This window comes from Oratosquilla oratoria, chromosome 19 (assembly GCF_046742065.1).
Source record: "Oratosquilla oratoria isolate Oo_2021 chromosome 19, ASM4674206v1, whole genome shotgun sequence".
NCBI lineage: Eukaryota > Metazoa > Arthropoda > Malacostraca > Stomatopoda > Squillidae > Oratosquilla > Oratosquilla oratoria.
Window position 1 is genome coordinate 62134581 of NC_134795.1, and position 26457 is coordinate 62161037.

The window sequence follows — 26457 nt, forward strand, 5'->3', positions numbered from 1 at the left end:
ATCCCACACCAGTCAGGCGCACGGTATCCCTTTTAGAGGCATAAACGTCATTTGGCGCAACTTTGGATGGCTCTGACGGCCACACCCTTCGTCTCAGGAGTCCGCGGTCTACGGTGACGTGCACCCTGTCCCACTGTGTACTTGTGGCGCAAGTTTGGACCAAATCGCTGACCTTCGGATTTCCCCCCAAATTCCACGGGGTACCCCCTTTGAGTTTTTTTGGGTTTTGGGTCATTTTGGTCACCTCCACCGATTTCCCCGCTATCACACCCACAGGTCCGGCAAGGCCTCGGATGCCCTCCACTGCAATCCCACACCAGTCAGGCGCACGGTATCCCTTTTAGAGGCATAAACGTCATTTGGCGGAACTTTGGATGGCTCTGACGGCCACACCCTTCGTCTCAGGAGTCCGCGGTCTACGGTGACGTGCACCCTGTCCCACTGTGTACTTGTGGCGCAAGTTTGGACCAAATCGCTGACCTTCGGATTTCCCCCCAAATTCCACGGGGGGATGCCCTGCAGTGCAATGGCACAGCAGTCAGGGAGACGGTATCCCTGCCACATGCATAAACGTCGAAAGGCCGAACTTTGGAGGGTTCTCCCGGCGACACCCTTGGTCTGAGGATTGTGCTGTCTACGGTGATGTGCACCCTATCCCACTGTCTACTTGAGGGTCATTTTGGCCACTTGTCCCGATGGGGTAACCACCTCAGCTACAGGTCGAGGGCCACCAGGGCTCTTGCGGATCGCACTTAGATACTGCTCAGGCTAAAAGTACGGGCGCCAACAGGCGGAAATGAGAGGGGAAAATTACACAAACACAAACAAATTTGGCTGGCCGCCACAACCTCGCCCTTGGGTCCAGGTTCCCCACGTCTACCTCGCTGTGCCCTGTGGACGACTCTCTCCCTCTGGAGTAAGTTTGGGCCAAATCGGAGACATGACGGTTTTTTTGGCCAAACCCTTTGGTAATTTTGAGGGTCATTTTGGCCACTTGTCCCGATTGGGTCACCACCTCAGCTACAGGTCGAGGGCCACCAGGGCTCTTGCGGATCGCACTTACATACTGCTCAGGCTAAAAGTACGGGCGCCAACAGGCGGAAATGAGGGGGGGGGGGAAATTACGCAAAGACAAACAAATTTGGCTGGTCGCCACAACCTCCCCCTTGGATCCATGATCCCCACGTCTACCTCGCTGTGCCCTGTGGACGACTCTCTCCCTCTGGAGTAAGTTTAGGCCAAATCGGAGACATGACGGTTTTTTCCAAATCCTTTGGTAATTTTGAGGGTCATTTTGGCCACTTGTCCCGATTGGGTCACCACCTCAGCTACAGGTCGAGGGCCACCAGGGCTCTTGCGGATCGCACTTAGATACTGCTCAGGCTAAAAATACGGGCGCCAACAGGCGGAAATGAGAGGGGGAAAATTACGCAAACACAAACAAATTTGGCTGGTCGCCACAACCTCGCCCTTGGGTTCATGTTCCCCACGTCTACCTCGCTGTTCCCTGTGGACGACTCTCTCCCTCTCATTTCCGCCTGTTGGCGCCCGTACTTTTAGCATGAGCCGTATATAAGTGCGATTCGCAAGAGCCCTGGTGGCCCTCGACCTGTAGTTGAGGTGGTGACCCAATCGGGACAATTGGCCAGAATGACCCTCAAAATTACCAAAGGGGTACCCACGGATTTGGCCAAAAACCGTCATGTCTCCGATTTGGCCCAAACTTACTCCAGAGGGAGAGAGTGTCGTAATAATACTCGCATCATAAAGTATAGTCACCGCTTATATCGATCATTCTCTCTTTCACCCGTGAGTATTGATAACCATAGAAAATGTGATGAAGACAGTTTAGAGCAGTGGTTCCCAAACTGGGGGAAATTTCCCCCTGGGGGGAAATTGGAAGCTACCAGGGGGAAATAATTAAACTACCTACTGACTAAAAAAAATCTCTGATGGATTTTCTCATGTCTGAGAGAGAGAATGCCTGTTTATCAGTATATTTGTACATTTGAAAAATAAATTAGTAAATAGTCACAGTGTACTTGAACTACTCTTTCCCTGCTACACATGAAGGGGGAAATCTGGATAGTTGACCTGGGTGCAGGGGGAAATGACAGAAAAAAGTTTGGGAACCACTGGTTTAGAGAGAATGTCATTACGCAGGGGCAACTACAATAAATATAATCAAGACGCCGATATGGCAGCCTCGCGTATCCACTTGCTCCTCATGCCGCCTACATATGCGGCATCGTATGGAAGGGGTTAACATCACAAACTCCTCCCAACGGAAAGCTAGGACAGTGCCCCTCACAGAGGGCTTTGTAGCGTGGAATTTAATGAACCATGCCCTTAGTTCAGCTTCGCAGGTGGCAGGGCTCGAACCGCCATCCCCTCGACCTTCACCGCAAGTAACGACGCCCTAACCCTTGGGGATCGGTGCCATCTGCGTAGAGCTGATGGCCAGGGGTGGTTGCTGCTGATTGGCCCCCAACTCTTGGGGTTGGGGGGTGGTCCCACGACGTAGACGTTGCAGCTCCATTAGCACACTGAAAGACAACACACTGCTGCATGCCAGACCCCCTGATATCCACCCTTCTGAATCCTCTCTCCCACGAAAGGACAGAGTCCACTTGGCCAGACTGTGATGCGGTCACCACCCAGCACTTCTAAGCTACCAGAAGAGGCTGGACGACCGTGTTGTGAACAGCTGCCCAGGATGTAACACTTCACCCCATACCATACAACACATAATGGAAGACTGCATTATACACAATCATGCACGCAAACAACACAACATACACTCTATAAAGGATTTGTGGGAAAACCCAGTTTTTGGTGTGGCCTTCCTTGGGGAGACAGGACTGCTCGGACAGACAGTCTAGGGAACGACAACAACAACAACGACGCCCTAACCCTAATAATAAATTGACGATTTTTCGACAAAATCCGTGGGTTAGCCCCTTTGTGTTAATATGGGATCATTTTGGTCACCTGCTCCGATTGGGTTACCATCATACCCACAGGTGTAGGACCACCAGGCCTCTTAGACTCCACTCATGCCAAGTGGGGAGATGAGTGAGTGGTTGTGTGTGGATGATACTTTGATACAGCCCAAAGGTATTTCTCCCTGGCTTCTCTAATTTCTGCATGAGGGGATGGGGGTGCGGGTTCGCCGATTTAATGAAGCTGCCTTGCTGTGGACGTAGTGTATCTTGCTGCATTTCTTCTGATCCAGGTGGTGGGCGGGAGAAAGGGTTGTCTCTTCATCCACAAGGAGCTAAGATGAGAGGGAGTGGAACGGGTGGCAGTGGGTGCTTGACTGTGACCTGGCTACCCTCTGTATAATGGGGAAAGAAGTCCTTGATATGTAGTTAGGTAGGTAGATACAATTTCCATTTTCATTAAATAGTTTTCAAATGTTGGGTTATTGAAAAACTACAGGAACACGTTTGAATTTACTCTGTTGATAGTTTTGTACATCGTACAAGCAAGATGCCAGACCAAGTGGTAATGGCTAATTAGGGCTATAAGCAAATAAATGAGGTCAGGAAATAAATTACATTGTATATATTCCCACTGAAAAAGTAAACTGTCAAGAACTATTTACAAACAAAAATATATTCTATTACATATCAGTGAGATTTGTGTATGGGTTCGATTGGTAAGGTACACGAATGCTGTAGTGTTCTTGCGAGAAGGGCATTACTTCAAATAGCAAAATCTAAAGCAGAGGGTTCTGTACCTTTCTCCTTGATACAGAGACATATTCTGGTGTTAATTCAAATAGAATGGTAACATCATTTCTAAGCATAAAGCTTTGACAGAATCTTAATTTCAGGGTCATTCAATTCTCAGTGCATGAGTGATGACATAGACTGTGTCCAAAACATGTCTTCTCTGCCCTATGCACCTAATATTCTAAACATTAAAACCTACCCTTATTCTTAGGATAAATGTCAGATCTCCTGTTGTAAGTTCAATGCTCAGATTTTTGTTTTGTTTTTATTTTTTCTTCTAGTATGGCACAAATCAACTTTTTAAATAATTTTTTCCATAATAGTTTCCGTGCATCACTGTTTTTCAGAGTTCATCAAACCTGCTGGAGATATCTTATGTTACAAATGACTATAAGATATTAAATAAGATTCACTTCATACATAATGGCACACAAATGCACTCTCGGGTAATGCATGGGTTGTAGATGTTATATTGACATACACTTAAAAGTACGTACAAGGTTCCAACGCCACTGGGCTTGGTATTTCAAAATACAGCACAACATGGAACAGAACTTCATGACCAATCACAGGAGTCTTGGTGTGACGTGGTACATTCCAGCTGATTTGTAAACAAATGACTGTGCACAACAATTAACAGTGGTCTGTCCGGCTAGTGAAATAGGTTTTAGCGTACCACTGACATTTGTTTAGACAGTGGGGCCTCGTGACTAACGAAAGAACATCCACATCCTTACTACTACCGTTTGGTACATTGCTAGGGGCTCCTTGAACTGATGCTCTGTCCACACAAAGCTGAACAAAAGAGCACATGGGTCTCAATGTAGGACTTTTAGACAACATACCAGACCCAGGAAGTAACCATAAATAAACTTCACATGCCATTGTTGAAAATGAATATATTGGGGAAACATGAAATTATAATAATGATACATTCTCTTGAGCACATAAGGAAGAGGTCCATTTCTGTGGCAAGTGGTGAAATAAAATGAGTTTTATCTCTGAAGTAAAGCCATATGTAACTTAAGCTATATAGCCATGTGTAACTTAGGCTATTAGGAGCTTATCCAGGAGTATTATGTACATCCAAATATTAAAGGGAGACTGTGACCTTGAAGGAAGTTACTGTATTAGTTAATATCAAGTTCATCTTATTAAATTTGATAAAATGACAATATAAAACTCTACCAATAGTAATGATAATTGCACACAGCAGGCATGACACTACATGGGTTCAAGTTAGACTACACATACAGTAGAATAGCTCTAGGCTTGGTTATATCTTAAATGAGGTAAGTTGTTTTGATCATGATAATTACTATACACACACCGCTGCTGCAGCATCCTTGCACTATTGCAAAGCTTCCATTTTGAAAGTGGCACCTCCTAGATGCACCTGCAGGTGGTGTCAGTGACCTCCGAGAGGTGGAGACACCTGCCTTCCAGAGACAAAGCCTCCACCATTTCTCACTCCCATTGGGGGTGCAGCCCTGTAGGCTGGTACTCAGTTCCTATATTGGGCCCTGGTTCTCGACTAAGAGATCTCAGGGTCAGGCTGGTGCTACAAGGTTCCTGGAAGGGACACCCTGAGGCTACAAAGGGTAACGATTCCATTTGGAATATTGCAGTGTCGACTTACCAGGTTATTTTTTGAGTTCTGGTATGCATTTCAAGTTTCAGTGCTACTGCAGTACCTTTGCTTTCCTGCAGCAAATGGAAGCAGTGTAATAGAGAAGGAAGCGATCTTTCCTCGGGTGGCGACCTGGTCCACCCGTTAGCACACATCTTCACATCACCCTGACATATCTAACACATGAACAAACTCAGAAAATGGCAGCACAACATACATATTACATTCCAAGAAGCAACATCCTGTGATTGATCATTTCTGACAAAGACAGATGCACCATAGCCTTCTGACTTTCATCCCTTCTTCCTCTCACTTCTCGATGCAGCATACCTTGCCTTTTCTTTTCCAAGTCCAAAAAGACGCCAGATGCCAACCACAATTAAAGTATCGCTACTGAGGGGGCGAGCCTCTCATTTCCAACTCAGTTTATCAGACACAAAACATCGGTTTCTTATCTGCATTTGGGGTAATGGCTTCTGAACTACAATAGGATTTCAGGTTTCAGTAATGCGAAGTTGGGGGTGGGGGGGTTCAGTAGCAGCGTCTGGAACAACGACACCTGCGGATCACTTCGATCTGTTTGGTGTACTTTGTGCCGTCGTTGCAGATGAGGCGAACTTTACGTTGCTTTGTCTTGCGTGGTTTGCAGCAGTGCGGACCACATGACCCACTGCAAATGGCATTTTTGATGGGCTTCCTGGAGCGGCATCCATTCTCTACATAATACTCTGTGAATTTCTCTTTGCGGCAGGTTGGGCCTGGAAGGATAAGAAATCGTATCAGACCTCGACTGTGCCCTCCAGAAACAACCTTGTTCATTGACATGATAAAATATTTCACTTTCATACACATACGAATACTCTGAACTATAGGCTTGTACTCTACTATGTACAAGTGCGACTATGAGCAGTTTCCTCCTTAGGAGTATGAAATAAAGGAAATAATGTAGCCATAAAATAAGTCAATGATATAAGGAATCTCATTCATGCTTGATAGTTTCAATTTCACTACTGTGGCAAAATAAAAATGTGTAATACACCGGACACAGATGGTAACTATTGTCTACAATACTGTGGACCAAACCTTCCTTGACACACAGTAAACAAAACGCAGACACTGCCGACAACCAAAGATAACGTCCAAAGCTGTAAAGGACCAACTGTGCCCAAAGGAAAGCAGCTGCTGGCTCTACCCTCGACTACTACTGAACGCAACGATACGTTTAGGACTGACCTGTGGATTTCTCCTCCTCCTCCACCTCCACCTCCTCCTTCTCCTCATCCTTCTGCTGCTGGTTCCTCCTATCTTGCTGTGATGACTTGCCACGCTCCAGCACGCCTGACCTGAGCGTCTTTTGTCCGTCTTTGCCCTCCATGGCCTCCGTAAGCTGAGTCATACCCCGTGGATACTTACGCTCGTCGCAGTACTTGCCCGACCAGCCCGTCCGACACTTGCACGAGTATCCCTGGCCTCCCTCCTTGGGGCGGCAGCGACCTCGGTGGCAGCGGTGGTTCTCACAAGGATCTGGCTCTGGGGATTCCTCTTCTACAGGGGGGTGAACCTGCTCGAAAGAACGAGACCATGTCAGTAAATGTGGACGGACTTTCACACGAGCATTTCAGCTTGGCTTTAAGAAGGGCCTTGATAGGGTAAGATCTTGTCCATTTCCTTAAACATTATAGATTTATACTGCCTCAACCAAAGTGGGTAAAAGGCGCATGGCTTTTATGGACTTTAAGAAAGGCCTTGATAGAGTAAGATCTTGTCCATTTCCTTAAACATTATAGATTAATGCTGACTCAACCAAAGTGGGTAAAAGGCCTCAGTGGATGTTGTATGGATCTCAACAAGGTTGAGGATGAGCCTCGGGGGATAACATAGGGTGTTGAATAAGCTTGGTTTATATCAGGGTGGAGTGTAATACTGCCCTTAGCAAGGGTGGGGGGATATACCTCAGAATGGGTGGGAATGTGTCTTGGCAAAGGTGAGGGTGGGCATATGGGTAGAGAGTGGCCTTAGTCAGGATGGAGTATGGATAGAAGCAGCAACAACTGCAATAGCACTGTAGGAGAGAGGCCAAACGCAGAGTATGGGATCCAATGTATTTAACGTTTCGCCCAGCTGGCCTTCTTCCGAAGAAGCCCTGCTGGGCGAAACGTTAAATAAATTGGATCCCATACTCTGCGTTTGGCCTCTCTCCTACAATGGAGTATGGATCTCAGCAAGGTTAAGCCTGAACCAGGGTATAGGAGATGTTAGTGAGCTTAGTAAAAGTGAGGAGTTAGGATCATGACAGCTGTTGCCTCAAGACTCACCGACCGGAACTCCACCACCATCAAGAACCTTCGCGTAAAACCACAGACCCTAAGGAGGAACACGCCTTACCTGTATGTCGGATATTCGATTTTCTTCCTTTGAAGCACTTTGTCCTGCGTGGAGCGTGTGTAAGGACAAGGTGGAAGCTGGTTTGCTTCCCTTGTGATGTTCTCTGCTTCTTCCCTGATCCTTAACGGTCTCTTCCCCTCCACATCCAGGAGCCACCTTGTGTTGCTGACCTGACCCGAGGTCAACCATTCGCCCGTTGATGTATACACGTTCCATGCAGCCTACAATGAACGCGTTAAAAAGAAATTAGATTTTACATTACACGAAAATGCCTCAAGATATGTAGAGTAATGGTTCTCAGATTAATTCATTGATCTCTGTACTTATTTATCTATTTACCTAATCATTACCAACATAACCATAACATGAAAGTAGCAGTTGACGACAAGACTGTCGAGTTAAACACCATGTGAGGACGGTGCCTTTATTTGTCCGAAGTTTCGCTTATTACAACTTTTTCAAGTACTCTCCCTTTCTCTCTCTCTCTCTCTCTCTTTCTGTACTTGAAAAAGCTGTAATAAGCGAAACGTCAAACAAATAAAGGCTCCGTCCTCACATGGTATTTAACTCTTCAGTCATAACCATAATACTAAAACACAGACACCAAAAGGCCCATAATGTATCTATTGTCCAAATCTATTCGATTTCACCGGAAAAGAAGTAAAATAATAAATAAAAGACGACAAACCATGGAAGCTGGTTGTATCTCGAAGATGCCACTGCTTCATGGCTGCCTGGGAGACCTCTTTCGTAAGTCCTCCGATGTACATCGGCGAATCTGTCTTCAGGAATTCCTTTTCGCCGTTGTTGACGATCGACCTCGCTGCCCCGCGATCGACTCGCATTGTGAAGTTCTGCTTGTGGGTTAGCAGCTCCACGGAGTGCCAATCTCCGTCGCTGACCACTTCATAGCTGTGGGTTGGTATTGTTGTTGTTATTACAAATAATACTGGTAAGCTTATCACTGAGGAAGGGTAACTCGGGTGATACACACGCTTTACGTGCAAACCTGAATACATGCATACATACATAATATACATACATACAGTATATATATGTACATACACACACACACACACAGGCACACACTTATGCATACACACACACACACACGCCTACACGCACACACTAACGTATACATGCACACACGCCTACACACACACATACATACACACACTGATGCATACACACACACACTTACGCATGCACTTAAGCATACCCACACATACAAATTAATGAGCTTCACTTTTTTCAGATCCACTGACACTGAATACTGCACTCTATCCTTACCTGAACATATTGGATACGGGATAGTTGCCCACGTCATAGGAGACCCTGATACGACCTTTGAAGAGCTCTACAGCCAGATGGGCAGAGTCTCCGATGTACAGAAGAACTCCATCTTCTCTGCTGGTGCGGAACCGCAGAGTGACGTTGGATGACGGTTTGGTCTTGAGGGGTGCCAGTGCCAGGAACGAGTTATTGGCACCAAAGTGTACTCGGGTGAGGTACTCGCAATGCTTCCCTGGAGAATGAGATGTTATATAGGTGAGACCAAATATGAGACACATATGCCAGAAGGCGCTAGGCTACAACCGAAAAACGACACATTTAGATTATGTGGTTAGACCACTGAGGGCAGTGCCAGTTATTGGTTCCTACATAGGACGGAACTCTCGCTAACCGGCAGGTAGTAAGCAGCCTGGAGATGAAATGTTGTATAGGTGAGGCCAAAGATGAGACACATATCCCAGAAGGCACTAGGCTACAATCGGAAAACGACAACTTTAGATTATGTGGTTAGACAACTAAGGGGAGTGGCAGTTATCGGTTCCTACAAAGGACTGAACTCTCAGGAAGTAAGTTGCCAGGCAGCATCCCCGGCACAGCAGAGCCGCCAGGGATCCAGCCGCCAAGGTGGCCCTGCACCAGTTCCTTCCTCAACTGGGAAAGGGTCCGCGGGGGCTGCCCCTGAACTATATGCAGCGCCTGCCGCCTCAGGCAGGTCAAAGTCTCCTATCGTTTTGGCCACAATTCCATGCCTGGAAACTAGCAAACATTCACAACTTGCTCTCATGAACTTAATGTGTTTGTGTGGAGAAGGTTGCTTAGCTTTCGCCATCAGTGAGTTATGTGTAATGCTAGTGGAACGTGTGGTGTGAACATCTAGCTAATATTACCTTTACCATAACACATTCGCATCTAGATCATAAAATACTGTACAATAGACCATGTAACTCTTCCAGAAATCAAGGAAAATAAAAATTCCATTGGCATGCATAAGCTGAGGTCACCTCCACACTTATATGTTAAAAACGGAATCAGCTTTATGACGGACTCCAAATGCCTCAGATGCAACCATTATATAGAGGACACAGGTTCCTTTATATCATACTGTCCTACAATCAATATTTCTTGATTATATGATGGTTTAACGTCACAAACTCCCCCTATCTGAAGGCTAGGATGGTGCTCCTTACAGGAGACTTTGAAGCGTGGAATTTAATGAACTATGCCCTTGGTTCAACTTCGCCGGTGGCAGAGTTCGAACCGCCATCCCCTCGGCCTTCGCAGCAAGTAACGACGTCCTAACTTATATTTCCAGGTACATACATACATATACCAAAGGGTTTTTTCCCCCTTACACGGGAGGTAGCCAAAAGACAAAGGCATAGAAACCACTCCCACCCATTCCATCCCTATCACACTCCACTCCTCTCTACCCTCTTATCTTGGCACCTCCTGGATGACGGGTCATCCCTGCATCTTGTCCACTGCCCTGGGTCAAAATCTCTTTAACGAATGACTTTCGAGTTGAACTAATGGCCACGGCCATGGACGGTTTCCTGATGCCTCCAAGAGAGAACCAAGTTGATGGATTGATTGATTGAAGACCAAAATAAATATGAACAACTTCTATTTACTTGAAATAAGGAGGTACCTCGTAATCAAGCATGCAAATATTCTATTTTCAGTTGCAGAAATATGCCATTCAATCCACCAATCAATCCATTACTCTGGCTGTCTCTTGCAGTAGATCAGCGGCCATTAGCAATCTGTCTACTCACTGGTTTGCCCATACGTCATCAAGTGAAAAGGTTTTGTGGACTTGCCTAGTGAACACAAGCGCAGTACAACATACAATAACTTGTCTTTGTTTTCTCTGTAGTGATTATATATGGGATATTTGGTTACTACTACTAGTCTCGCTGGCTGAGCAGGTTAGGCCGTCATTACTTGCGGCGAAGGTCGAGGGGATGGCTGTTCGAATCCTGCCACCGGCGAAGTTGCACCAAGGGCATGGTTCATTAGATTCCACGTTATAAAGTCCTCTGTGAGGGGCACCGTCCTAGCCTTCCGATAGGGGGGAGTTTGTGACGTTAAACCATATAAAAACTACTAGGCCGTGTTGGGTCCGCTTAGGTCATTATAGTTTTGGGTACACCTTTATATACTTGACCTACAAAGGGGAGAGAACGCCACGATCTTTACCTGAAAACCCTGGGGAGCATTTGCAGACGTAGTCCTTTGAGTTTGGGGGCACGAAACAGATTCCGTTCTTGCAATCGTTCTGCTGGCAAGGAGAAGTCTGCAAGAACACTGCTGGTCCGACTTCACAGAACTTTCCGCTATAGTCTCCGACGCATTTACAGGTGTATTCGTTCAAGCCGTCTACACATGTCGCTCCATTCTATTTTTTTAGAATAACAAAAAATATTTAGAGTCAGAATAATTGTGCTTTTTTCAAAATTGAGCCATAAAAGCATGAATATATGACTATGATATACAACTAATACTTGTAAATGCCAATTGACAATCAAAAATATTGTTATCACACTCAAAAACTCGAACTCATGTCCTCACAGTGAGAGGTAGGAGGACAAACTCTATCACTACCAGACAATCAAAAAGATGTACAGTTGCCTGCACTTGTAAGTACAATAGTGACTGGCATCTTTTGGGAGACATCAGCCACTAGAGTTTACAAATGAGGACAACTTTATATTTGAAATGACAATACTAAGATCCTTGCCTGACAGAGGTTGTTGGCACATTCATCAATGTTTTCGGTGCAGTTCTCTCCAGCAAATCCAAGAGGACATTGGCATTCGTAATGGGTGAAGTGATCAACGCACGTAGCACCGTGTTTGCATGGGTTAAACTCTTTGCTGCAGAAGGGAATCTTTCGTTCACAGTATCCACCTGGAAAAAGAAGAACATTCCAGAATAATGAAACAGTCCGAAATACAAATAAACACGACAGCATAACATAAGACAAAGCGCTCATACGTCTAATTAATTCATTTCATTCGAATCAGTTCTTAGGACACCTGTGTAACAACTAGAAAATCTGTAAGTCACCTGTGTATCCTGGTTGGCACTGGCATCTGTACTCCTGAACCAGGTCGATGCAGGTGGCGTTGTTCTCGCACTTGTGACCAACACAATCGTCTACGTTCTTCTCGCATCGCTCACCTTGGAAGCCAGGGGGGCAGTGACAACTGAAATAACATATCTCATGAAAGTATCATATCAGTCACTTGAATAATGTAACATGGTACAGAAAATAACATAATATTAATTAATCTATTGCCTTGGAACCTAGCAACAACCTTCAGGACCTTCCAAAGATCTCTCAGGGAAGAAACGACCTGCTGTTTATGCTGTGTCAGTGTGATTCACCTTGGTCTTTGGATCACGTGTTGGACTCGTGATCGACAGCTATTTCCCTCCCGGAAGAGAGCTCAGAGCTCGTATGACCGATCTATGGGTAATACTATGACCTTACACGCACACACACACCCAACTCCCCGCCCACGAGAGTTGGAGTAACGATTCGAAGCGCAGCGATACTGAAATAATTTAAGCCCTGGGCAGGATTCGAACCAGGTACCGCCAGTACCGCCATACTGACAGTCTGGAACTCTACCAACCGCGCCACCGAGTGTGGGACTGTGTCTATGCCAATTGGCTTGTAGTAGCAGAAGGAAGGGAACAGAACTGTCGCCAGTTGTCAAGTACCTGTCTTTGGTCCCTCATTTAAATAAATAGGGCACGAACTCTATTGAAATTATAATAATACCACAATAAGAACCGCAAATGTAAAACTAATAAAGAACATCTAAACATTACTCGTTGTGTTACTTTAATTATATTTTGTAGTTATTGAAATGAAATTATAACTCTTATATTTAGTGTATTACTTTAGCTGACATAGTTGATTCGAACAAAACGAGTCTTCTGGAACAGCTGCTGTGCTGGCCGTCTCTTAAGTGACAGTTAACGCGAGGGTCATGACCTAATCCCAGTGGGTATAAGGCTCATGATGCCAAACAAAATCCAGTTACTCAAAAAGACATAATACTGACCTGAATCTCCCGGCCTCGACGACCTTGCAAGTACCCTGGTTCTTGCACGGGTTTCCGTAGCAGGCGTCGATCTTGTACTGGCAGTTGGTCCCGTGGTAGGCCGGGGGACACACGCATTCGTAGCTGCGGTTGGCCAAGGGTCGACAGGCAGCACCATTCTCGCAAGGGTGCGTGTAACACAGGTCACACTTGGCCAAAACCTTTAAAAAAGAGAAAAGTAAAACGGGTGAGTTGATATTTCCTAAAAGGTAATTCGTAACCAGAGATATCCTTTGGCCAAAACATCACGAACATAGGTAGAAATGAACAGAGCCGAGTTAACCAGCAAAGAGGTAGTATATACATACATACATATACCAAAGGCTTTTTCCCCCTTACACGGAGGGTACCCAAAAAGAAAAAGGCATAGAAACCACTCCCACCCATTCCATTTCCTATATATTCCACTACCCTCCACCCTCCTCCCTCCCTCTCATCTTGGCACCTCCTGGATGACGGGTCATCCCTTCACCCTGTCCACCGCCCTGGGTCAGAAGCAGTGTCGCAAGACACAGCACATCCACAGCAAGGCCGTTTCATAAATTCGGTGACCCCCCTCTCCGTCCTCTCATGCAGAAAAAGAGAAGACTGGGAGAAATCCCTTCGGGCTGCGTCAATTTTTTTCTCATACATACACACGTACATACAAATATAATACACACATACATGTATATATGTTAAAGGCAATTTTCCTTTAAAAATGTGTGGTCTAATAAGCCTACTATGTGAGGAAGTTCCCCTTGTTGGCGACGAGTACGTTCCAACCAATCAGCGTCGACGTGTCGGCGTCTCCGAGTGTCTCAACGGACCGAATACCTGGCAGTCATCAAATGTCCTGAGGTCATGACTCAGCCGCGACGGGTCCAACAAAGCGATCCCCTGAGGTCCGACCCGCCGCGCCGAGTCGGAGAAAACGAGTCTTCTGGAACACCAGAAGCCTCCAGTTGTGTTGAGCGTCTCCCAAGTGACAGTTAACGTGAGGGTCATGACCTGACCCCGGTGTATGCAAGGGTCACCGGGAATTCACGGGACGCAGACGGCTTCGGAAACTGAAGGATCAGTCTCCCGTCACCTCCCACGCCGTGACGCGGACGACGTTGGAAGCGCTCTCGACGAGCATCCCGCCACCTCGAGCACTATCCGTTGAGGACCTAGGTCGTGCATCAACTGACTTAGCACCTCTGAGCACCACGCTGCGAGCATCAACTCTGTCGTCGTCTCAGAAACGGCCTCGGGAACAGAGGAAGCAATTTCCCGCCACCTCCCGAGTTTTGACCCGTTCTCAGGCGCCCAACTACATTAAAACTAATCAAACTTTTCCAGAGTTTGCCTTCACCCAGGCCCATATCCCCTACATTCTTGACACACTCCAAGCACTTTCAACGTCCCCACCATGTCAGTACCTCGCGGACGAAGTCGTCCCATCTAAGCCACATTGCTCGGTTGGACGGCAATGCAGAGACAAAATATAATAAAAAAGCTGATATAATCAATGCGTGGGATGAAACACTAGATAGCATTGTAATAGTGGGGGGCTGTTATTTTATTTTTATTTTTTATTATTTCTTTTTCCTTTATTATTATTATCATTATTATTATTATTATTATTTTTTTTTTATTTTTTTTTTTTTTTTTTTTTTTTTTTCAACCGTCGAGTAGGAAGAGAAGGATGGGAACAATCACCGGTTATCGACTAATATGTGAAAAAAAAAAGAATTGTGGACACCCAAACCTGACAGAATAAACTAGGCAAATACATGTTTTGCTGTTGAGTGCTCGATATACAGTATTTCCATATACAAAAGCTTCCCTATAGTTAAACAGATTTCTTATGAACACAACTTCCTTAACTAAACAATAACAAAACATGTATTTCCATAGTTCTAGTGCATCATGGGTCAGTTTCTGGTGTCCGCAACGGTATACTGATCCACGATCACCGAGGTCTTGGGCCTCGGGTCGATCCTTTGACTCGGACGCTGAGCTCACCTTGTCGGGGACTTTGCCGCTGCACTTGAAGGAGTGTGTGGGTGTCGTCAGGACGAGTTTGTCTCTCATGACTTGAGGCTCTGCGCAGCGGGCGATCCCAGGCTCCACGTAGTCACCTTTGACCCACTCAGACAGCCACGCCAAAGAGCAGTCACAGTACAAAGGATTCGCACCCAAAGCTCTGTGATAATATATATATATATATGATAATAAGAACACGGGTACGTGTGTTCACTTATGCACAGTAGACCACTTGGAAAAAGAAACTAACGAAGCAGAGCGCTTTCGTATATTTCTATTAACTATGTACTTTTTGCACTGAAGATGTAATATACGAAAGCGCTCTGCTTCGTTAGTTTCCTTTTCCAAGTGGTCTACTTTGCATATATATATTGAAGTATGGAAGACAAATGAGTGGAAGGGTGGTGAGCTAAACACAAAGAACAGTTGTAGTTTTATTCACTGACGTTTCGTCCTTACCAGGACATTCTCAAAGGAAATACAATCTCAGAAAATGAACAGCCATGTTCTTCTCCCTCCATCTGCCTCCATACGGAGAGAGAGGAACATGGCAAGGGTGAATTATATAAGCTGTTCATTTTCTGATATTGTATGTACTTTGAGAATGTCCTGGTAAGGACGAAACGTCAGTGAATAAAAATCTGTTCTCTGTGTTTAGCTCACCCCCCTTCCACTCATATATATATATATATATATATAGATGAAGAAGGCAGACTCACACCTAAAGCTCAAAAAGAATAAAATTTTGAAACAAAAAAGACAATAAATTATGATCAAAAGATGCGCTAAGTATCAGACCGTCAGTATGTCACGGTACTACTGGGAAGTGGCACGACAGGTCGCGAAACACTTGAAATAAAGATTGAAGAAAAAAATAAGACAAAATGTGTGAGAAATGATTCATACTCAAACATGTGTCTCATTTTTGTAATGAAACCTGAATACGAAGAACAAAATAATGTACTTTTTTCGTTTCTTTTTTTACTTACATATGTGTAATGGATACGAGGTCATTAAAGGCGCCATCAGGAATTCTTGAAATGTCGTTCCCGTGAAGAGAGCTAGACGAGGAGGAAGAAAGAACAATTAGTAAATTAAATTCTCGACAGAGTCAGTAGCACTACTCACTTCCAAACCATAATCAGGTTCACCATGGCCTAAGATCACGTGTTGGATTCGTGACCGACAGTTATTAACTTCCCGGATGAGAGCTCAGAGCTCGTATGACCGATCTATGGGTAATACTGTGACTTTACACGCGCATACACACCCAACTCCCCGCCCACGAGAGTTGGAGTAACGACTCGAAGCGCAGCTATACTGAAATTATTTCAGCCCTGGGCAGGATTTGAACCCGGACCGCCGTAGTGACAGTCGGGGATTCTACCAACCGCGCTATCGAGTCGTGAACAAACCACCCCAAGCACTTGGATCTGTATGTTCCCAAAATGGCCCATCAGTCCTTGAAGACACTTTGGTACCTAAGACTGTAAGACTGATGATGTTTTTTTTTTTTTATTGGCATCCGACCTAGATATGGATCAAAAGGTCTCCTGTCGGCATGCTCCGCCTTTGTAATCCTTTGTAACAAAGATACCGAGGGTGAAAATTCATGTGAACAAGATGCATCGAGACGACAAAGGAAACATGGACTGGAAGTGAAGCGTTTATTCCTGACGTTTCATTTATTGACTTTCTCAATAGACTTTGAGAAAGTCTATGTTTCCTTTACCGCCTTTATGCCGAGGGTGTTTCAGTGTTGGGTGATGACCCGGACACTAAAAGGAGAGGTCATATTCTCGCCCCTGGGATGACCTCGCTGTCCCCCCTCCTCCTTCTCCTCCTCCTCTCCCCTCCTTCTCCTCCCCGCTGTGATGTACTTTGCTTCTTCGGGATAATGTCGCCAGGCGATTCTATTCAGTGAAATCGAGAGAAAACAGGATCTCCGTCGATTCTGAGTCCATCCCAAAGCTGGACAGAATCGTCTGGTGTTATTCTGCACAAATAAAGAATATATTCTACGTCACAGCGATGAAGAGAGGAATGCAACATTCACCCTCCCCCCCTCTCTCTCTCTTTCTCTCTCTCTCTCTCTCTCATGCCCCTCTTCTTGCCCCCTTTTTCATTCTCTTGCACGACAAGGCCGAAATTTCCGGAAGAATGATTAACTTCGACAAGATTTCAGTTCCTGTTCGGCATCAACGGAAAACGAGAGCTGGGATATTACTTACAGGATTCTGAGCTTCCGGAGGCCAGCCAGAGCGTCTCTCTGCATGCATTGGAGTTTGTTGTAGCTGACGATGCTGCAAGTAGAAGGCAGAAGATTATCAAAGGGATAAGTCGGAATCTGTACAGATGATAAACCGAAGTTCATATATATGTATTCATATATATATATATATTATATATATATATATGTATGTATTCATATATATATATATATTTATATATACAAACATATATATATGTTCATATATATATATATACAAATATATATATACAAATATATATATATATATATATATATACATGCATATATACAAACATGCAAACATACATATCTGCATACATACATGTATACATGAATACATACATAATACGTAAATGCATATATACATACATATAAACATACATACATAAACCAAGGGCTTTTTCCCCCTTACAAGGGAGGTAGCCAAAAAACAAAGGCATAGAAACCACTCCCATCCATTCCATCCCCTACATGTATGCATACATACATATATACATACATGCACACACACACAACACACACACACGCGCGCGCGCGGATCCCGCCTTCCATCTCTTAAACACGAATGAATTTCAGAATTGATAGACTATCCCCCCCGCACCCCCCGGTTTTCGCCGTTGGGCGAAATCCGGGGACAGACACCGGGAAAGGATATAAAATTGCTGGAAGAAAACAAGAGTGTCGAATTGTATTCGTGAAAATGTGTTCTTCAGTGCGAAATTTTTACTCTCTCTTTCGGTCGCTGTCTCTCTCTCTCTCTCTCCTTTTTTTCTACATTTAATAATTTCATCGCGTTGACATGGAGTCCCGGCTGCCTCAGGGGTGGGCTCTCACTTTATGCCTGAATGACCCGAGTTCAAACCCCCAAGGTGGGAATAAAAATGTGTGCTAGTAATGTATTCTAAGCTTCATACATAGAGCATGTGCGTTTGCACTCCGTCCGTTTAGCCCAATAGTTTATACAAACAACACACACACATTACTAAATCCAATACCTGACTACTATATGCACGGTTGCACATCCTATATTTATACTAAAGGATTCTGTGTATCCTTTCAGTTATACCATAGGATGTATGGATGAAGGACGTTCAGTAGCTCTTTCAAAGGAGAGGGCATATCCTCGCCCCTGGGATGACCTAGCTGCCCCCCCCTCCTCCTCCTCCTCCCCCCTTCCTCTCCTCCATCTAAGAATCCCCAATGAGGTAGGGCCTCTCCAGAGTACTGTATAGGGTGATGAGGAGGCGATAGAAGAGGAGGAGGGGAAAGAGGAGAAGGAAGAGGATGAGGAGGAGGAAGAACAGGGGTAGGAGGAGGGGAAAGACGAGGAGGAGGAGAAGGAAGAAGAGGAGGACGAAGAAAAGGAGGAGGAGGAGAAGGAAGAAAAGGAGGAGGGGAAAGAGAATGAGGAGGAGAAGGAAGAGGAGGACAAAGAATAGCAGGAGGGGAAAGAGGAGGAGGAAAAGGTGAAGGAGGAGTAGGGGAAAGAAGAGGAAGAGGTGAAGAAGGAGAAGGAGGGGGAAAGAAGAGGATTGGGGAAGGAAGAGGAGAAGGAGGAGGAGGGGAGAGAGGAGGTGGAGGAGGAGAAGGAGGAGGAAGGGAAAGAAGAGGATTGGAGAAGGAAGAGGAGGAGGGGAAAGAGGTGGAGGAGGAGAAAGGGAAAGAAGAGGATTGGAGAAGGAAGAGGAAGAGGTGAAGGAGGGGAGGGGAAAGAAGAGGAGGGGTAAGAGGAGGTGGAGAAGTGTTCGTCTTCTAAATTTTGGAAGTGTTCGTCTTCCAAATTTTGGAAGTCTTCGTTTTCCAAATTTTGGAAATCTTCATCTTCCAAATTTTGGAAGTCTTCGTCTTTCAAATTTTGGAAGTCTTCGTCTTCCAACTTTTGGAAGTCTTCCAGAGTTCAGAATAAAAATGTCTTGCGGATATTAGGAACTGCTTTTGGCCTTGATCCTTGTCTCTATTTCGGAACTTTTCGTCCTGAATTTTGGATAATTCTTGAGTTTTAGTCATTCCCAATAAAGAGGACTATCTATACTTTCCACTTGTATTCAGTTATTACTTCCTCTTTTAATTTTTCTATTCTTTATCTCCTCTTTCCTCTTCCCCCATTTACTCAAAATCCTATTATCTCCCTTCACCTCCCCTCACCAATTCTCTTCTCTACTCCCTCTCCCCTTCTCTCCCCTCACCCCGTCCCCTCTCTACGTCCCCCTCCTTTTCCTCCTCCTCCTCCCCTCTCACCACCGCCACCTTTGCCTGAGGTGCAAGTTAGTTATGCCTTGGTTGGTCCTTTCACGTACTACTTTTTGTCGCTCTCTCTCTCTCTCTCTCTCTCTCTCTCTCTCTCAGCCTTCTTCTCGAGCCTTCTCCACCTCCCTACCCTCCTTCCCCCCCTTCGTCCCCTCATATCCCCTTTCTTTTCAAAATCTCTCTCTGCCCCTCTCTCTCTCTCTCTCTGCCTCTCTGTCTATCTACCTATCTATCTTGTCGAAAGCCCACAACACTATCTGCAATGCCAGCAAGCTATAATGTATGTATCTATATATGTATGTAATATATGCTCACACACACACACACATACACACACACACACATATATATATATATATATGTATATATATATATATATGTGTATGCATTATGCATGTTTACAAGAATGCGTACGTGCGGTCGCCAGTTCTCAGCTCTCCTTGTGTGAAGAATTGGAGGAAAGACAATTGACGCTGACTAATAACTTGAGTCTGGTTCGAAGATCGAGTGCCAGACCCTCGGGGTTGCACCTCTGGATAGAGATGAATCAGGGCCCGACGTTTGTAATATGTGATTCACCATGGTCTTGGATCACGTGTTGGACTCGTGATCGACAGCTATTTCCCTCCCGGAAGAGATCTCAGAACTCATATATGACCGATCTATGGGTAATGTTGTGACCTTTACACGCACACACACAACTCCCCGCAACACAAGAGTTGGAGTAACGACCCGCAGCGCAGCGATACTAAAATTATTTCAGCCCTGGGTGGTATTCGAACCCGGACCGTCGTAGTGGCAGCCGGGAACTCTACCACTGTATGTATGTATGTATACAGTACTAGCAAAGATTACTTACAGTGTAGACAGTTGAAAGAGTTGCGAAAACGTGTTGTTTTGCAACACCGCAATCTGGTTGTTACTCAAATCGCTGCAGAAAGATGGAAAAAAATATTATTACATCACAAATGTAACATTAATGTCAAAAGATATATTGCAATTTGCACGTGAGTTGATAAAACCAGTCTTTACCACAGCTTACCACAATTGTGAATGAAAGCATATATAATAACTTAGTTTGGATATTTTTTGTTAAATGAGGTGTTCCAGTATTCAACATTAGTTGTGTGTATATATATGTGTGTGTGTGTGTATGTGTGTCTGTGTGTGTATGTATGTCTGTGTGTGTATGTGTACGTCTATCTGTATGTATGTATGCATGTGTGTGTGTGTGTGCATGTGTATGTGTGTGTATATGTATGTCTGTGTGTATGTGTCTGTATGCATGTATGTATGTATGCATGTATGTGTGTCTGTGTCTGTATGTGTATGTCTGTATGTATGTATGCATGTGTGTGTGTGTGTGTATGTGTGTGTGTGTGTGTATATCTCCAACGAGATTCCATTGTATATACTTACAGTCTTATGAGAGCTTTCAGATGAGAAATGCGTTGGGCATCGATCTCCGTTATTTCATTCACATCCAGATACCTGAAGAAGAAAAAAATCTTAATAAATTATTAACTAAATGATGATCTAATCCATGTTTACTGATGCAGTCAATGTAAGACAACTCTTATGTTAACAAACCACTCCATATCATGGTCATGGAATACAAAGAAAACAGAAATGTGCTTCTCTAAAAACTGTCTAACGTAATCTAAAGAGAGATTCAAAGGTTCGAGTCTTGTAAGTAAAGTACGACAGAAAGCATCAAATACCGTAGCATGAGCGAATCGTTCATACTAGATTGTGGAAACGTTAGAAAATAATGATACCTGAAATCATTTATCAAACCTAGAACGGTACTAAAAAATTTCGAATTTGTTAAGCTCTCACAGCAATGTTAGATGTTATGTGCTGATGGACTAGGAATATCCTCGACACATATGAAGTTGAATTTTATGAAAATAAAAACAGAATATTGGTGGTGCGGGATCTAAAACGTAAAATGACGATATAAAAGACAAACAGAAAGAATCCTAGTCTTCATCTTTGTTGGATGAGGATGAGGAGGGGAAGGAAGAGGAGGAAGGAGGAGGGGGACGAGTAAGACGAAGAGAGGACGAGGAGGGGTAGAGTAGGAGGAGGAGGTAGAGGAGATGAAGGAGAAAGAAGACAAGGAAGAGGTGGGGAAGGAGAACGAGGTAGAGAAGGAGGAGGGCGAAGAGGGGACAGAGGAGAAGGAGGTAGAGGAGGAGTAGGAGAAGAAGGAGGAGGGGAGGAAAGAAGGAGAAGGAAGAGGTGGAGAAGTAGAAGCAGGAGGAGGAAAAAGAGGAGGAACAGGAGGAGGAGGAGGAGGTTTCTACAGAAGTCTTCAGAGTAGATGTTGTGCTTGAGGCAAGGACGACCTTGTATTCTTCGAGTGCACCTGAGCTGAACTTGAGAGCTCACGAAGTCTGTCGCCAGAGCCATTATATTGGTTGAGGCCTAACTTATGGAGGTCTACTACGTATATTCTAATTCCTTGTGGTAGTTCTTGGTAGTAGTTCGGAGGTGGTTGGGAGATGGTGGTGGTCTTTTGTGACGGTGGCGGTGTTTGTTAGTACTGGTATTTATCTGCTTGTGGTGAACAAAATTGTCTATGATTACGTTGGAAAATAAAACGAGGATCGCAGAAACGTCGACGACAAAGAGAAGAAAATGCTAAAAGAAATTGAAAAAATAAATAAGAAAGAAAAACGAAACATACGAAAATTTCAAGAAGAAAAAATGAGGTGGGAAGACTATCCAAAATAATCAAATAAACTGGAAAATGGAAATCAGAAGACAATTAGTCAGTCAATCCGTTGCCCCAGGTTTCTCACGGCCCCCTAGACAACCGGCAACGGCCGAGGGATCGGCCCAAAAGTCTATGTAAGATTCAAATAAGACAGTGTATGCTGAGGTATAATATGTCTTTTGTGCAATGATTTCAACTAATCAATTTGATTTTTTTTATTGGCTAATTATGTGAGTGTATGTGCATGTGTGTGCGTGTGTATGGGTGTGTGTGTGTGCATGTGTATATATATATATATATATATATATATATATATGTGTGTGTGTGTGTGGTTCTTGTTTGCTCTTCGTGGGAAAGATTATATCTAGAGGAGTTATGTGGAGTGTGGCGTTTATGAGTCGGTCTTGGAGTACTTGTTCTGTGATCTGAGTGTACATGTGTTTGGTATAGACGTGTTGCAAAATGTAAACGTTTGAGTAAATACAGCGTTTGTGTAATTTTTCTTTGCGGTCATCAGGTTGTGTTTGTGATATATCATAAAATAAAACATATGAAGGCAACGGAAGTACAATATAAACGTTTGAGTAAAAACATTGCCTGTATACTTTTTTTTTGCGTTCAGCGGGTTGTGTTTGTGATATGTTCATCGTATTGTGTTTGTGATATGTTCATCGGGTTGTGTTTGTGATACGTTCATCGGGTTGTGTTTGTGATATGTTCATCGGGTTGTGTTTGTGATATGTTCATCGGGTTGTGTTTGTGATATGTTCATCGGGTTGTGTTTGTGATATGTTCATCGGGTTGTGTTTGTGATATGTTCATCGGGTTGTGTTTGTGATATGTTCATCGGGTTGTGTTTGTGATATGTTCATCGGGTTGTGTTTGTGATATGTTCATCGGGTTGTGTTTGTGATATGTTCATGGGGTTGTGTTTGTGATATGTTCATGGGGTTGTGTTTGTGATATGTTCATGGGGTTGTGTTTGTGATATGATATATAACAACCCATATCGAAGTAACGGGTCGTCCTTGTACTCACAGTTCGGTAGTATGCGCAGGAATGCCCTGCGGGATCTCCTTGAGCTTGGCCCTCGAGCATCTCACGACAGTTCCCTCGCACCTACAGTCCGAGGGGCACGTCTCCTCAACGCCCAGACATCCGGCCTCCTCTCCTGTAGGCGATGTCAAGGAGGACGTCGGTTTTAGTCAATCGCGATACAGATACATGTACGCGTTCAAGTGCATTCATAAGTACACTTACATGTGTAAGTTGCATGCAGGATTCGGAAGAAGTGGGTTCGAATCCTGCATGCGACTGTCATAAAAATGATCAGATTAATGTCGCTGTCACTAGCGAACTTCTCTCTCTCTCTCTATTATGCACACACACACACACACACACACACACACACACACACACACACACACACACACACACACACACATACATACACACACACACATATATATATATATATATATATATCTACATGTATTTATACATATATGCATACAGACAGATAAAGACTAAATTCTACAATTATGAATGAGTAAACCTACGTAATATATTTCTTTTCTCCCTACATCATCACCTACCCAACAATTCTATTAAACTGACTAAACCTGCACACAATGTGTGTTAAACTCCCTCTCTCTTCCGAAACAACTCATACACACTCCATCTGGCGCCAGGTGATTTTAATCACGTGACCCTTCCGACTCACCGTGGCACTGAAACTCATTTGGCGCCAGGCGATTTCAATCACGTGACATCGTCTCACCGTGGCACTGAATCTGGCGCCAGGCAATTATAATCACGTGACCTCGACTCATCGTGGCACTGAAACTCGTCTGGCGCAAGGCGATTATAATCACGTGACCCCCTGACTCACCGTGGCACTGAAACTCAATTGGCGCCAGGCGATTATAATCACGTGACTCCGACTCACTGTGGCACTGTAACTTATCTGGCGCCAGGCGATTGTAGTCACGTGACCCCTGACTCACCGTGGCACTGAAACTCATCTGGCGCCAGTCGATTATAATCACGTGACCCTCCCGACTCACCGTGGCACTGAAACTCATCTGGCGCCAGGCGATTATAATCACGTGACCCCTGACTCACCGTGGCACTGAAACTCATCTGGCGCCAGGCGATTTTAATCACGTGACATCGACTCACCGTGGCACTGAAATTCGGACGATGGGACCTGCGTGATGGGAATGTTCCTCAGTTTAGGCGGGTGTTGGCACTGAGGTGCCCCTCTTATGTTGGCACTCCGGATCCAGTCTGACAACCAGCTCATGTGACAGTTGCAACGAAGTGGGTTTCCGTTCAGGTTCCTGGAGAGAGAGAGAGCCATGGAAAAGAGAGCAAAGAGAGGTTGGTTAGTGCCGTCGTCAATATTACGTCACTGTTGTTTATTTTGTTACGGTCATAAGTAGATTGTGAATCTTATACTTTTACAACTGCTACTACTACTACTACAACTACTAGCACTACCAGTGCTACTACTAGTACTAGTGTTACTACTACTACTACTTATACTACTACTATTACTGCTACTTGTGGTATTACTATAAAAATGAGAAGTAAATTCAGTGCAGCATACCGAATACACTTTTTAACATGAAACTGACATGCAAACCTCAGTAGAAGATAAAACAATTTTTTATTCATAATATTCGATTCCAGTGTTCCTCTTCCGGTATATAATTACTTTGAAAACATTTCTAATTCTGGCGTTATAACTCGGAAATAGAAAATAAACGTTAATCATTAAAATAATGTTGCATAAAAAAAGTCTTGAAGTCAGACACACTGGTGTGGAAAGTCGATGCGAATTCAGGTAATAATGTTCACTCTCGTTTCACTAACTGGAAACCCGGAGCCCCACGGTGGGTGGCAACGGTCCTCAGATCATTCCATAGATCTCTGGCTTGTAGCAGGAGAACAAGATCTGTCGCCGGTTGACAGTTCTCCAAAATGAGAGAGAATAGACAGAATACTTTAAAAAACGACAGAGATCTTGGACCACGTCCAGACACCAAGTGTCTGCACCTTCAGATTGAGATTACATTGATGGATTTCAAAGACGGGGTGTAGGGAGATGAACCTCTCTGACGTCCATCTTGCATGACTAACACTTAAAGGTCTTTGTCATTGTTTCCTGTCTGACAATTTAGATCATTCATATTTTTTTGTTTAATTATGTTTATTCAAGAAACCAAAGAATAAAATAAAATTACAAGATTAGTCATCCTACATCGCATTAAAACAATAAATAAATAAATAAATAAGTAAATAGATGAACATGTAAATGAGTGAATAATTAAATAAACAAATAAATGAATTAATAAATGAACAGGTAAATTAATTGAATAAATAAATGAATAAATAGATAAATAATGTATAAATAAATATATATCTAATTGGGTAATTATGCAAATAGTTTAATAAGTCAATGATCAAATAAATACAATTATGAATAAAAATAGAAAAGTCACGAAATTAGTTATTCTATGTCATATTGAAATGAATATACGAATTAATGAATGAATAAATGAATATGTAGATGGATAAGTAAACGGATAAATAAGTTAATAGATAAATAAATAAACAAATAAATAGATTCGTAAATAAATAAATGCGAATCAGAATAACAAGTGAGAAAAAAACTGGTAGTCATAACTGGAATTACTCTGAATTCTAACTACATACAGAAAGCAATTCATGATTATTTACACCTCACTAATTGGTGTTCGATACCGTTGTTAATGCTGTTATAAAATGCAATTACGACTGCAGGTACGTTTAATGCTGTTATCAAAATGCAATTACGACTGCAAGTACGTTTAATGGTGTTATCAAAGGCAATTACGACTGCAAGTACGTTTAATGCTGTTATCAAAGGCAATTACGACTGCAAGTACGTTTAATGCTGTTATCAAAGGCAATTACAACTGCAAGTACGTTTAATGCTGTTATCAAAATGCAATTACGACTGTAAGTACGTTTAATGCTGTTATCAAATGCAATTACGACTGGAAGTACGTTTAATGCTGTTA

General features: G+C 43.8%; 1 protein-coding gene and 1 long non-coding RNA gene across 4 annotated transcripts in view; one reads left to right on the forward strand and one right to left on the reverse strand.

The window, feature by feature from the left end:
- Nucleotides 1-26457, forward strand: part of LOC143035954 (uncharacterized) — a 113577-nt gene that overhangs the window by 17998 nt on the left and 69122 nt on the right. The window lies entirely within an intron of this gene.
- The window catches only part of sli (slit guidance ligand), a 1907921-nt gene continuing 1884906 nt past the window's right edge, over nt 3443-26457 (reverse strand). For 2 of the 3 annotated variants that reach the window (XM_076203204.1, XM_076203206.1), the window contains 16 exons: nt 24572-24732; nt 23429-23561; nt 21088-21159; nt 20528-20599; nt 17402-17473; nt 16160-16231; nt 15150-15330; nt 13122-13321; nt 12115-12254; nt 11786-11955; nt 11245-11443; nt 9043-9277; nt 8441-8664; nt 7753-7973; nt 6601-6928; nt 3443-6125 (listed from right to left, as the gene is read on the reverse strand). In XM_076203204.1, coding sequence (XP_076059319.1) covers nt 5899-6125; nt 6601-6928; nt 7753-7973; nt 8441-8664; nt 9043-9277; nt 11245-11443; nt 11786-11955; nt 12115-12254; nt 13122-13321; nt 15150-15330; nt 16160-16231; nt 17402-17473; nt 20528-20599; nt 21088-21159; nt 23429-23561; nt 24572-24732 — 2707 coding nt within the window. In that variant the 3' untranslated portion in view covers nt 3443-5898. The remainder of the gene's footprint in view (nt 6126-6600; nt 6929-7752; nt 7974-8440; nt 8665-9042; nt 9278-11244; nt 11444-11785; nt 11956-12114; nt 12255-13121; nt 13322-15149; nt 15331-16159; nt 16232-17401; nt 17474-20527; nt 20600-21087; nt 21160-23428; nt 23562-24571; nt 24733-26457) is intronic. The other variant, XM_076203205.1, reaches the window with a different exon arrangement.